This window comes from Oppia nitens, unplaced genomic scaffold (genome assembly GCF_028296485.1).
Source record: "Oppia nitens isolate AA-2021 unplaced genomic scaffold, nextdenovo-longstitch-racon4-pilon3 scaffold5_pilon_pilon_pilon, whole genome shotgun sequence".
NCBI classification, from domain to species: Eukaryota; Metazoa; Arthropoda; class Arachnida; order Sarcoptiformes; family Oppiidae; genus Oppia; species Oppia nitens.
Genome location: NW_026533243.1, coordinates 6144700 through 6160223, shown reverse-complemented (window position 1 = coordinate 6160223; position 15524 = coordinate 6144700). Strand labels below are relative to the sequence as shown.

The 15524-nt window shown below is 24.0% G+C and overlaps 1 protein-coding gene across 3 annotated transcripts in view; it reads right to left on the bottom strand.

Annotated features, from left to right (window-relative positions):
- Nucleotides 1-700: 700 nt before the first annotated feature.
- Nucleotides 701-15524, bottom strand: part of LOC128961840 (metabotropic glutamate receptor-like) — a 49999-nt gene continuing 35175 nt past the window's right edge. For 2 of the 3 annotated variants that reach the window (XM_054308131.1, XM_054308132.1), the window contains exons 6-11: nt 14538-15387; nt 5832-6445; nt 4784-4939; nt 3129-3422; nt 1031-1223; nt 701-906 (exon numbers count right to left, since the gene is read on the bottom strand). In XM_054308131.1, coding sequence (XP_054164106.1) covers nt 734-906; nt 1031-1223; nt 3129-3422; nt 4784-4939; nt 5832-6445; nt 14538-15387 — 2280 coding nt within the window. In that variant the 3' untranslated portion in view covers nt 701-733. Of the gene's footprint in view, nt 907-1026; nt 1224-3128; nt 3423-4783; nt 4940-5831; nt 6446-14537; nt 15388-15524 lie in introns of all 3 variants that reach the window. The other variant, XM_054308133.1, reaches the window with a different exon arrangement.

Below are 15524 nucleotides of genomic sequence, written 5' to 3'. Positions count from 1 at the left end.
TTTATAATCATTTATTTTGTCGAAACTTCACTTTGCTCTCTGAAACCAATAAAATTAGATAATTTTCTTACAAATCTATTAATTATTTACAATATTATGATTATTTTGAGTTTGTATTGGAGATATATAATTAATATATCTTAATATTCAATATATATCATAAATTATATACATATATCATTTAAAAAAACAATTGATATACAGTTTATTTAATAATTCGTTATTAAATTATTTGTAATATGAATTTAAAATTTTAAAACTAATATGAATAACATTAGAGTTTTATTTAGAAAACAAATTTAGATTGTTTTCTTATTTTTTACAGTAGCTGTCAATTACTTTATATTATTATTTCAGTGGACTTTAAATTATTATTTTTGTTAATTAACGGCACATTTAAATACATAATATTTAATCAGTAACTAAATTTATAACAATAATACAATTATCTATATGTATATGTGAGTTAAGCTCGTTTATGATTTCTATAATAATATAATATATTATAGATATTATGGGCTTGACTTTTCAGACAACAACTTTCAGATCAAAAATAATCCATTAATTGAAGTCTAACTTCAAAATTCATATCAAAACATCATTTACACTAAACAGTAGAATATTCAATAATTTAGATGAAAAATTTCATTTTACATCTATATTTATTTATAAAAAACAAATTTGTTTTTTTTGCTTCCCATTAGTTCATATAACAAAACAAATACAATAATCATTAAAGTGATGCCAAACTATCTTCTTTGGCATCTTCTTCGAGAACAGTCTGTTGTTGTATGTGATGGTGTTGTTGTATGAGATGCTGGTGATGATGGATAACTTTGTCTCCCGTATCCCTGTCCTGTGTGGCCACTGTCAGCTTGACGTGCTCTATAGCAGTGGTAGTACCACCTGTCATATCAAACAATATTATATTAAATAACAAAACATTTATTAAATGAATAATATTACAAATATAACATTTAATGATTGATTACTGTATTAACTATAATATGTTACTAATATGCATACAAACCATGATTTGCTGAAGTGGTCGGACACGTAGTACTAGTTGTCGGCGCTTTCTTATAAGTGGCTGAATTCATGGTTAGCTTTCGTACATTTTTGTCCGGATGAAAGATTATTATATAGATTTTTGGAGAAAACAAACAAAATAGGGCCACATATGCTGATAATGATATCGATACCGATAATGTTGTTATTTGTATCTGTAATCAATATAATCAATGCTTTTTTAAATTGTAAAACAAAACTAATTAAAAAATTGATTAATCAAAATAAATGTATATTAAAATCTATAATTTTTATATTTATCAAAAAATTCATAAAAATGATTAATGGCAATTTTAATAGCAACTAAATATAATGACAATTTTAATAACAAATAAATATAATGATAATAATCAATATTAGAATTGCATTTATATGTAAAACGTTGTGATGTTCTCTATTTTTTATTTTTTGCTAAAATTAATCATTAAATTGATAACTGGTTGTCTCTGATTAAAGAAAAAACAATAAAATAAAAAGTTTTAAATTCACATTTAATCCGGTAATTAGCTTTCAATTGCAATAAATTGATGTCATTAGTTGTATTTGAGTGTCAGTCCTTAAGTAATAGCAAAAGTATTTCTGTATTTTTTAGGAAAGCTTTATTTAATTACATAATACTATTAAAAAATATAAAAAATGTTAAAGAGTTTGTCTGTAATTTTTCATTGAAAGATAACTTTTTTTATAAAGCAAATCAACTAATTTATCACAAAATCGGTTCAATCTTTTTGCACTCAAAAAAGCCTCACTCGTGCTGTCAATTAGATCCCAATGAATCACTTTATCGCAAATCATGACAAACTTAATAATCCTTTTGTTTCACAGTTATCTCTCTCTCTCTCTCTCTCTCTCTCTCTCTCTCTCTCTCTCTCTCTCTCTCTCTATCTATCTATCTGTCTGTCTGTCTGTCTGTCTGTCTGTCTGTCTGTCTGTCTGTCTGTCTAAATGTTTTTATCTTACTTTTCACTGTTTATACAGATATACTCTATTAAGAAAATTATTTTATATATAATATTCATAGTAAAAGTTAAAGGATTTCTCAAAATATTTCATTAAATAATAAATTTTACTATAATTGAAAATAATATAAAATATTAATACTAAAAATTTTTCATTATTTCATTTTTAAAATCAATTATTTTAATATACAATTGATTAAAAGCATATAAATAAATAAAATAACTTATTTATTATCATAAATATTCAAAATATATATTAATTTTTAATGTATCTGCAAAAACCTAATATACTGTACATTTAATAAGAATTTTTCATTTAGATTAATTGTGTACAAAAAATACTAGAAAACAAATACTAAATTATTTTTTATTAATGTAATTGATATAATTTTAACATAATATATAATTTCCATAATAATAGTTATTATTACTAAATTAATAAAATATTAATATATAAAATTCTGATAAATCTCTACTTTATAAAAATTAAATTTGATATTAGGATCAAAATATAAATCATCAAAATATAAAAAATATTTATTATATAATAGATTGAATTCTATTTACACAACAATTTTAATCAAATTCTATATATTTTAAAATTTTGATATAAATTTTTATTTTACTTCAATCTCTAAATTTATGTTTGCATTAATATATAAAATTTTTATTTACTTTATTGTAAAGAATTTTCAATGTTTTAAAAATAAATTGATGATACATCACATTTTATCAAAAGTTATTTTTATAATAAGTATAATATAGTATATTTAGTCAACTAAAATGGACAAAAATAAATTTATTAAATAAATATTATACTGAAAATATTTACCATAGGGTCACAAATAGTGACTCACTATAATATACTAAAAATATAGTCTAATTTAATGTAAAGTTATTTCTAATTTATATATTATAGTTATAGTTGAAATAAATTTTTGATCATAAACATACAATCATGTAATTTATTCTACTTTGATTTAAAAATCTAAGTATCTATTAAAAATATAATATTTTACAATATATTATTAGATTAAAAAATTGTATTGCTATTTAATAAAATTAATTTTATCAATATAATTTTAAAAAAAAACCCCATACCTCAAAGCTATTGCCGGTACCAAAATAGATGGGCACAAATGCCAGCCAAATGATACACGTTGTATACATTGTAAATCCAATAAATTTAGATTCATTGAAATTTTCGGGTATTTTTCTCGTTTTCACAGCATATAGAGTACAGGTTGTGATGAGAAACATATTATACACTAAACTGAGTAAAAAACTCGAGTCTCTAACGCGACACTTGAGTATGACTTCAGACCGTTTACCGTCCGGATGAAACTGTCGGGTGCCGGGAGGCTCCAACACAAACCATACTAAATTGCCTATGACCTAGGCAAAATAATAATAATAATAATAAATTAAATTAAATTATTAATGTATTTTTATATTTAAATAATGAGTTACAAAAACAATTTTAACAATAAATATATTGAAAATACTGGTATAATAACAATATAAAAATTCTCGGAAAACTTTTTTATACAATTTAAACAATTGATTGAAATTTTGTATTCACTATAGAATTCTGAGTGTAATTCTGTATTCATTTCATTTGGCATTTTCTTCACTTATTTTCCTGTTTTTAACTTTTGTCTGTGTTTTCACTTTTTAATTTCGTTAAAAAATTTTAATACATTGACGCTATAAACCTAACAAAAATTGATTTAAAAGTCAAACATCAAGCGGTGATACACAACTTATTTTTGTTCAAATAATAAAATATAGCGTAAAAAGTAAACCACAAATCTCCCGGTGCTCATACACATCAACTTCTACGACAAATACTTAATATATAATACAATACTTTTAATGATTTCTAACTTTGAAAGTTAAAGATTTAATGTTTGATTTATTTATTAGATTATAACAACAAAATAAACTTTTATTAAAAACAAATTTTTAAAGATAGTCAATAACTTTTAAAAAATAAAAATATACTGTAATTGTACACTAACTTAGAAAATAAATAATAAATTAACTATAAAATACTGTAATATTTTAATATATTATAAAAATATTATAATTATCTAATATTATAAATTAATAAAATTTTATTAAAAAGTTCATTTTTATGATTATATTAAACAACATTTTTAAAATGATTTTTAAAAAATTTATGACAAATTATGGTTTTATACTATTAATACTATATATTTAAAGATAGAAAAGTCAATATAACACTCGGCTTTTAAATTTTGTTAAATATAATTTATATTGAATATAAAATGTATGCAAATTCCTAAACATAGAAATTCAGTGATTGGAAAGGGAGCTCAAAGAGCGCCAGAAGCGGCAATTGTATTATACATTGAATGAAATGTTTTTTGACATCAAACACGAGCCACAAATCAAATTAAGATTAACTGACTGAACGCATAGTTTACACTAAAAATAACATCACAGGTATTACAGGCTTTACTGAAAAATAGTCAAACTTTATTTATTTTTTATTGATATAAGTTATAATTTGAGAGCGAAAAATAGTTGCCTTTATATATACAGTATATATTAAAAATCAATATAAATTGATTTATATAATATATTTATATGAATAAAATATATTAATGGAAAATATTGCAATAAATTAATTATAAACTAATTATAATAATTTATGTCTTAAAGATAACAAAAATATTTTATTATATTAATAGACTATTATGGATAATACACAGCATATATATTAAACATACTTGAATGGACACCAATATCATAGTTATGAGGACTTGTGATTTTGGACTTATAAAACTGGGTCTTCGGGCAGATTTACGGGCGCTGTCAAAGATTCTGGAGATGCGATTTGTTTTGGTTAATAACGCCCCATATATTATACAAAAACCAAAACCAACCTATTAATGATAAACAAACAATTGTATTATTTAGATAAGACAACAATATATAGTATATTATAATGTTATTTAATTTTGAATTTAATATAATTATTTATCTTAATTGATTATTTAAATAATTATTTTTATAATTGTTAAAAATTAATTAATTAAAATTTTCCTGTATTTACAATAAATATTTTTTTTAATAAATAATTAATTTTATCTTAAATAATTGAATAACTCAATTTTATTAAGTGAAAATGTCATTTACAAAAATATAATATATATTTGCTATATTACAATAAATTAAAAATTCATTTAAAATATTAGTGATAAATTATTTATGTTTTAATCACAAACATCATGAATCTGATTAACATTATTAGTCTAATCAAAAATTTATTGTTATCTAATAGTTAATATACATTAATATAGTTAATTAACGTTTATAGTATACTATTATTCATTAGAGATGTAATCAATATATTTGTACCTCAATTATATGAAAAAACCACAAACATTAAAAATAACTATTAATGAGAAAAACTTAATTAATTAATAATGAGTTTAAACCAATAATTTAATATTATAGACTAAAATATTAATACAAGATATACTGGTACTAAAAATATCAGTTTTATCTAATGTAATTAATTATTTTTATTTTAATTAAAATTTCTCATAATATTATATTTTCAACTAACACCAAAAATCTAAAATCAATAAAAATAACACTTTTATAAATTTATATATTGATAATATGTATTAAATAAAGTGGTAAAGTCTTAATAAAACAACAATTATTAGATAACATACAACTGTAATGTATAAAGTAATTGATGTTATGTTTGATATTTAGTTGGGAAGGGCATAGTCAGGCCGTGCAATGGCATACATAAGCAATACAAACCCCGAATCTCTGAAGTGCACATATAATGGTCATTGGTTTCCATAAGAGTATGAAAGTGTTGAGATAGCAAAACATAATACCACCCAATAGTATAAACGACAGTTCCCTTCCCGAGGCCTTAACAATAGGAGTGTCACTGTATTTAATGAATGTGAAGATAACAAACAATGTGAGCGAAATTCCCAGACATGCGATCACAACGGGTATTATAGCGAACAATGAATCCCATTTCATGTACTGAATCGGCAAATCATAGCAACTTTGTTTGTCTTTGTTAGGCCATCGACCGGCACCACAGTCCTCACAGTGTGATTCATTGTACACGTAGGCCCAGGGATCACATTTGGCACATATCCAGCAGCACGTGTCTCCCTGTTGCACAATCTTGATCTCACCCAAACTGCATGGGTTCGAGCATATGCTGGTGGGCACCTCCGGCACCCCCTCATTGAATTTGAGCTCATCTTTGTTTAATTCGAGGCCCTCATCAGCCCAACGGCCTACCAATACGTACTGATATTGATTGGTATCCGGTATTTGTTGATAATTGAAAATATTATATCGACCCAAACCGTCACCGTTTCTATCAAACTTCATCTCACTTCCCGCTAAGTCTATAAAATAAAAACAAATAATAACATCAAAATTAAGACTTTATTTACAAATCATTAAATGCTTACAACAAATGTTGGACTCAATTACTATTTTAGACATTTATTCACTCAAATGCCTATCAATTGTTAAGTGTATTCATATTTCACGGCTTACTGTATAACAGTTATGTCGACAAATGCCTGCGCTTTATAAGTATTCAATGCATTCATCGATCATAAAGTGTCACAAATGCCACTAAAACACAGTCAGACCTCGAGTTTTATAAATTTACTATATTTTGCTGTTATTATTATTGTTATGAATGAATGAAATGTTATTACTATATATATACAGTACAAACATTATCTAATTTCGTATAGCAAAAATATTGATATCATTAACTTTAAACTTCAATAACTTTTTTATTACATAAGAAAAATCAACAAATTTAGTATCAAATTAGAGAGTAATAACTCACAATTAAATTGATATACTAGATGGTAAAAACTAATATTTAAATAACCAAATATATCAAGGTAAAGTTATATGTGTCAATAATTTGCGTACAAAAATTATTTTCGTGTTTTTGAAACGCGCGTGATTTCAGACACATTGTTGGGACCAATTGATTCCAATGCATTGTTATTAATTTGAATACACGTAAATGAGTAGTAAATGCAGTGATTATCATTAAAATGGTTAAAATCCAAGAGTTTTCAGATAAAATTCGTCAACAAATGTATGATATGAGAGTCAGCACCGGAAAGTCATACGCAAAGATAGCAGATGTGTTTGCAACAACAGATAATACTGTCCGATCGATTGTACTAAAAGTCCAAAAGTACGGGACAGTTAAAAATCTCACAAGAAGTGGTCGAAAAAGGTGTACAAATGCAAAACAAGATCGGATTTTAAGTAGAATAGTAGCAAAAAATAAGAAGTTAACCACCGATGAGATAAGGGAAGAGTTGGCCGACCGAAATATGTTGTGTAAAAACAACACCATAAGACACCGGATCCGTGAAATAGGTTATTACAGTGGTATTGCTAGAAGACGTCCAATGATAAGCCTAACAAATCAGAGAAAAAGGTTAGACTTTGCACGAAAGTACATCCGGATGCCGATGTCATTCTGGAAGAAGGTTTTGTGGTCAGATGAGTCTAAATTTGAGAGAATTAACACAAAACGTCGCCAAAGAGTGTGGAAAAAGAGAGGCGAAAGTTTAATTGCCGAAAATATATGCCCAACAGTAAAGCACTCAAAATCAGTGATGGTGTGGGGATGTATGACAGGCCAGGGAGTCGGCCATTTGGTGGAAATACCATCAACTATGGATCGCTATGTTTATGTTAATGATATTTTGACCCCACATTTGATTCAGAGCGCAAGAGATCTCCAAATTAACAACGATTTTGTATTTCAAGCCGACAACGATCCGAAACACACATCGAAATTGGCTAAGAAATGGTTGTCTGACAACCATATTGAGACACTTGAGTGGCCACCACAGAGCCCGGACCTCAATATTATTGAGCATTTATGGGATGAATTGGACAGACGTGTTCAAAAAATCGAAAGAAAAAGTTTTTCTGTGTTTAAAGAATCACTATTTAATGTTTGGAAAAATATACCACAAGAAGTCACCGAAAAACTGATCCAAAGTGTTCCTAGAAGATTACAAGCTGTCATCGATGCCAGCGGAGGAAATACTCGCTATTAACATCGTTTATACCAATTTAATGCACTTATTTTGTTAATAATTTTTTAAGTTTTGTTTTCACGAAAATACTTTTTGTAATTAATATTTTTACCATATAGCTATTTTTATAGATATCTTAATAATTTATTAAATTTTATCAATTGTCTTAGAAATTAGTTAGTCTGATATTTAATTTGATACTAAATTTGTTGTTTTTTCTTATGTAATAAAAAAGTTATTAAAGTTAAAAGTTAATGATATCAATATTTTTGTGATACGAACTTAATTTATATATGTAGTGTATGTATGTGTATTGTATGGTATGTCAGCTCTGTTTCAACTCAATGGCTATAAATGGCGAGAATATGTGTGACAACTGAAAGAATTACAACTTATTTATCGGATGTGATTTCAAACACACATAACATAAATACTCAACAATTTTCTTATCCGATAACATATAACACATATCTATAACACAACATAACACAGAATATTCTGCACTATATTTATATAAATATACTGTAAGTCATAACAAGAATCGCGCGTCCATTCAGACAAATAAGTGAACCGTTGAGACAAATAATCATTTAAAATGTCTCATCAAATATAGAGTCAAACCATCTTTATATATATATATATACATTATTTACTATTTTATTATATTTTCCAAATAAAATATTTTATTAATAAATACAGTAATATTTACTGTTATTGGCATTTAAACAAATTTTTGCTTAGGCTATTAAGTTATTTTTCAAAATATATCTGTTTATAAGTAAAAACAAATTATTATTATTATTATTAAAATTAAGGGATAGCATATAAAGTAATTTATATTACAGTTAATTTATTAAAAATTTAATTACTTTCGGCAATAATTTTGTCTATTTTGTATGTAATCACAACATTTTATATACATTTTTATCATYTATTTTTCTGAAATAGTATTAATAAAATATAATAAAGTAATTTGAAAAGAGTTTGGCATTCAATACAATGCTTCACACAAAATACAGTTTTATATATAGGATTTCAACATTAAGACCAACCATTTCCACCCTTTCCTATATAGAATCGGCTAATATTTCAGTTTTGATATTAACCAAAAAAAACTCATAAACTATGCAAATGAATGATTTAGTTTAAATGAGTTGGCATTATGTTAAATATTATACTGTATATATTAGGCAAAAACTCAATATTAATATTGTTTCAAACAAAACGCACATAAAGTTAATTTAAATTATCATAATTAGAAAATTTTTAACACATTTGCTTATCAAACAAATTATGCAAATAAGGAATATTCGTCTTTCATATAAATATATGTTGTTTTTGTGACATTTCATAATTCAATGTTCACTAATCAAACTTATATAAACTATTAATATTATGTTTATTATAGTTTATATTAATCAATTGTAGAAAGCATATTGTTATTGAAATATATTATAATTTAATATTAATTATTTTTACTAGTATTGTTTCAATATAATTTTTTTAAATATTTTTGAAAAATCACTAATTTAGTTAAACTATATAAATCTTAAAGATAATTTAACAGTATTTTATAAGATAACTTTTATAATATGGGTTACAGAATATGCGTATAACTACTGAAAAAAAATTAAAATAAAGTCATCAAAAATTATAGTAAAATTAATCACTTTTAATATATTGATATAAATTTGATGATTATTGAATTAAACAATCAATATGTACTCTACTACTGATATTTATTAACTCAATTTGAAAATTCATTATAGATTTTGTGTTTATTTGTCTATTATTAACAATACTTGAAAATAACTATATTTATAAAATAATTTGTTTGTTTTTATAAAAATGATCATGGCAGTCTTAAGTCATGCTAGAAAAAATAATAGAGAAATTTCTAGAAAGTTTCTAAAAGATCCCCATGTTAATTTTTTATTCCCTCAATATTTATTATCTTGTAAAAATACATTATATTAATAATTATAAATATTAACTAAATATTATTAGTATTTTAATTAATATTCAAAATAAAAAATTAATCATTTAATTACATTATACTAAAAATATACTTGAATTATAAATAAATTTATAAAATCTATAATAATTATATTAAATTTATATATTATAGAGATTCAATTTGTATAGTAGTTTTGTGTAAATTATGTATTACAGTAGCTATAAATATAGTGATCTCATAGGGTTCAAAATATCCAAAATCAAAATATCCAAATTTAAAATCTCCAAAATCTAAATATTCAAACTCATAATAAATAATTTAAATTCTCCAAAATAATAATATCTAAACTTATAATATCAAAAAGCGTTTGATCCAATTTAAATAATTCTAATAAAAATATCCAAAATTATCTTATATAAATCAAAATATCAAAATTTATTTATTTTTAATAAATATTTTTAATAATAGCTAAAATTATTACTGTAAATTGTAATTACACTAATTTTGGATATTTTTATTTAAATTAATTTAGTTGGATCAAATGTATTTTGATATTATGAGTTTGGATATTATTATTTTAGAGATTTTTATTTTGGATATTTTAAATTAGATATTATTATTTGGATATTTTGATTTAGATATTATAAGTTTAGATATTTTGAATGCGACCGGATCTAATAGTATAATAAAAAATGCTACCTCTATCTCAATTACACTAGATCATTTATAATTTATATATAAACTATATTTAATGTCAAAAGTAAATAAAAATAATTTGAATAAAATATAATTTATTTTCTAGTATTTGTTATTTTTTTTAATTTCAAAAGAAATTTTTATTAAAAATAACATTACATACACTTTACTTGATATATGAAAATTAGTAAATATATATATATAGTAAATGCAATATATTGATAAATTATTTATATAAAACATGAATAATATTTAACACTCATTAATGATTGAAGAGATATAGCGATCAGATGAGACATTTAGTTGCAATTTGTGATTAAAAAGTAATTCATAGGCTTTTGTGAAGTAAAGTAATGGTAAGCATGTCTTACATGAGAATAACAATTGTATAATAAATTATTGTATTTAGATATAAATATATATATAATTGAATGCAGAGTAGACACAAAAATAACAAACGTATGAATAGTAGTAAAGACATGTATTGTGAAAACAATAAAAAACAAATATAAAAGTAAAATATAAGGAAAGAAAAATTAGTTGAAAAAGACTTTCATTATAACGTCTTTACTAATACTTATAAGTTTGTCATGAGTTATGAAACTGAATTAACAAACTTTGTCAGTCTATGTCTATGTATTTGTAAGTTGACTCAAAAGATAACAAACAGTTGCCAAACAATTGGGGAAAAACAACTCATCCCTATCCTGTTCATCGATTGACTATTCATTCAATAGTACTGTATTTACAGTAAAATACTGTATAATTGTTACATTGCTTTGTAATGCTTAATGCATATATACAATAATAATATACAAATATATATATTATATGATAATATTATATAGTTTTGCATTTGAAAGATAAATAAATATAGAATATAGTAAACATAATACTATCCAAATTATTATTGATAAATATTATATTAAGTAATATAAGTAAATGTATTCAATTACTTATCCACTCATAGCTTACCACTCATTTATTAAGCTTAAGTGTTCAATATTTTTTATATGATAAATATACTGTTGTACTGTATATTACAATAGAAATCAATAAACAAAATAATCTCTTTTTTCGATTTGTAACAAATTGTAGTTAATAATTGTGTGATATAAATGTATGAGTGCTGTGAATAATATATTTTATATAAAAAATAACACTCTTTTTTGTAGAAAATTATTAGTAAAATTCAATAAACTATGTTTTACTGTTTTTTTCTACATTAGATTAATAATTTTGTTAAACAGTTGGCGTGTGAACCATAAGACATGTTGTGCTATAAATTGAAATTAATATTCAGTCGACTCTTCATTGAATTCATAAATAAATAAATAAGCAGTCATTCAGTATTCACTATAATATTCAAATTGAGTTCAATTATATACTCTTATAATATATTGTAAGTCATAACATGCATAACATTAGTTATAAGCAATTATTCTTAATAATCGAGACATAAGTCATAAACAAAATAACTGTGAAAACAGTTTAAATTAAATTTAATGCCATTATATGACTACCATTTCCTCTCTATTACACTGAAAATAACATTGATATTAGCTCTTAATGTTTATTACTTATTTCATATCAAAGTCATATTTTATATAATATAATATTACACAATAAACATAATAATGTTTGTAAAGAGTTTAATGAAAAGTAGAAAATTTAAAAATAAATTATTGAATATATGGCCTAAAATATATAATATATAACACTTTTGATAACTTTGTTATTATTCATATTATGTTTACTTATATATTTGTTTTATTTTTTAAACTTTCAATTAGTTCTACTAATCATAAAATATAAAACAAGATATATATATATATATATTGTATAATAAAATAATTTTTGATGATAAATACTATAAATAATATCAAAACCTAAATATTAGTTTTGTTTAGTATTGCTTTTAAAAGCACTCAAAACATAACAGTCGCTTATTTTTTGTTAAGTGTTTATACAGTATAATATATGTTTATATGTTTTTATATCAATAGCATAATATCAATCATATGTATAATAGCAATGAACTGATAGTTATATGAAGACATTTACTCAATGTTTTGATCTATTTTAATGTTATATAAATATATATTTAACTCATGATATTATAAAAGAAAAAAATATTTTAGTCATACGGTATAAACAAAAATAATATAATAGTAATGCATTTTTATCAAAAGTTTCAAATCTTTTTTTGTAAAGTAAAAATTTTAAGAAATAAATTAATATTTTATATATAGTAAAATAGTTCATAATTTTATAATCCTAAACTGAATTTGGCACTTATGGACCAAAACAATATTTATTACTCTTGAAGTATATTATAGACAAAATCATTAAATATGTTTATATTGAATAAAAGTATAATTTAGAAACAAAATTGTTTTGATATAATATTTTTTATTTTCTCTTAGATATCCAAACAAAGTTATTGAAAATAATATGACATATCAATGCCCAATGGTTTAGAGGTATAGGTAGTACTTATTTAGTAAATTTATGGCAATAATTTATGGGTTCACTAATATACCAGTAATACAAACATTACTTATTATATAGATATAGAAATAAAGATCTTTTTCTTACTTATATCATAGTAGTTAACAAACAATGACAGAAAAAGATAAATATATATTATATGAAATGTAAGTCTATTTTAGTGAATGACTAATGAATTTTATGGACTTATAGTAAGGGCTATGAATCAAATGCAAAATCTATTATTAGCGCAACATTTGTCTCATATTTACTTATAGTTAAACAACAAAACAATTGTTTGTTTTTACTCTTAACGAACTAACTAATCAATGGCTCTTATAATTTGTATAATATTCTATACAAACATTATAAATGTTTTATCAGATGTTTATAAAATAATTATTATTAATCATAGTTTTCATTTATTAAAGATATTGTAGATTACTTAGATATTGTTTAATTGACCTATTAATTAAAAATTTTCAAATATAGTTAAAATCTACTTAAAAATAACAACTTTATGCAGTAGTTGTTTCAGATAATGATGTTATCCATACCTCAGTTGTCAAGAGATTTGTTTTCAAACTCATTAAAGAGGTCTTTCATACAAATGTTTATAATGATGAATACACTAAACTAAATATCAATAAACTAAGCTAACTATAGCTAAATTTTGATTAAAAATTATAAACTTTTTATTATGCTTTTATTTTTGTTGTTATTGATGTTGAATAACATATTTTAAAAGAATAAAACTTTTTAGATATAAAAATGATATATTATTCCTAACTTTACAACTAAATATGCAACAATCAAATCTTTCCAATTAAACAAAAACAATATTTTACAATCATTTATTAAAATTAAACTAATTTTATACTATATCATATAATTATGTCAAAAGTAGGTTAAATAACTTAATAGTATATTTTAATAATAACATAAATCATTTATATGTTTCTCAAATTTATTAGATTCATATAATGAATGTCATGTCATTTATATAATATAATCATATTTTTGGTATATTTTAAGAAAAAGAAAAGTTTTGTCTGGCATTCAAACAGTGATTTACTTAAAATAAGACAATTTTATATTTTTATTTATATATAAAACATAATATTCTATCTAATAGTCTTTGGCACGAATACTATACATATAATAATAGGCAATAATAATCATAAATGAGTGATAGATATAATGTTAAAAGACTATTATCGTAAAACAATGACAAATATATATTTATTTAAGATAAATGTTATGACATACCGATAAATGAGACGTTAAGCAAATAATTTTTATAAAAGCTCTCTCCGTCCAACTCCTTGAGCGCCGGACAATAATTTTCAGTACCGGAGCAAAGGTCAAGCCATGCGTTATGTAATGCGTGTGCAAATGCATAGACAGCGTCCACAACAAACTGGACTTTGGACTCCTGGCGATAACCCATTGATCTATCAATGCGAAGGTTTGGTGAACATATGGGTAATGAGTTGTTATTATCGGTGTCCACATTGTGTGTATAGGGTGGCAGTCGACATGAGAAGGTGTCCTCCCAGTACTCTTGAAACCAGGGATTCCGGTTATGATAGGCACTCATGTTTCCCATATAATAGTCAAACTCCTCAATTTCTCGGGACTGTAGCTCAACAGTGATAGTGCCCTCCGCCTCCTCTTCTACACCCTCTACCAGCTTTGCCTGTGTTCCCCATCCGTCAGACGCAATGAATGAGAATGAGTTGGTCTGATTGGCCGCCTTTGCCGCCTCTAACAAACCCCGATTGTCTTCGGCTCTGAGAAACAGCACAACACCCTTGGCGTTGGATTTCATCTTAAGATTAGTTAATATTTGGTTGAAATAGTGTTGATCGGCATTCATCGGCACCTTTTCATTCATTGCAATACAAATGTTGCGCTTTTTGGCCTCCCGTGCGAACGCATTCATACCTGAGTCTCCGTATTGACCTTCGGAAGTGACCAAACTTACATACGACCAGTTGAATGATTGAACCAAATCTACGAGTGCTAATGCCTGGTAAGTATCGGGCGGAACAGTTCGGGCAAAGAAGTCATATCGTGTCTTATCACTGAGCGATGTACCAGTCGAGGCATAACTGACCTATTGTTACGGACAAGCATTTAATTACTAAAATATCGATAATATAATGCTATAATACTATTGTTATATTAATTTTTATATTATGAAAACGCCAGTAATTTACAAAATAAATCTATTTTAAATTGTTTTAATTTGTT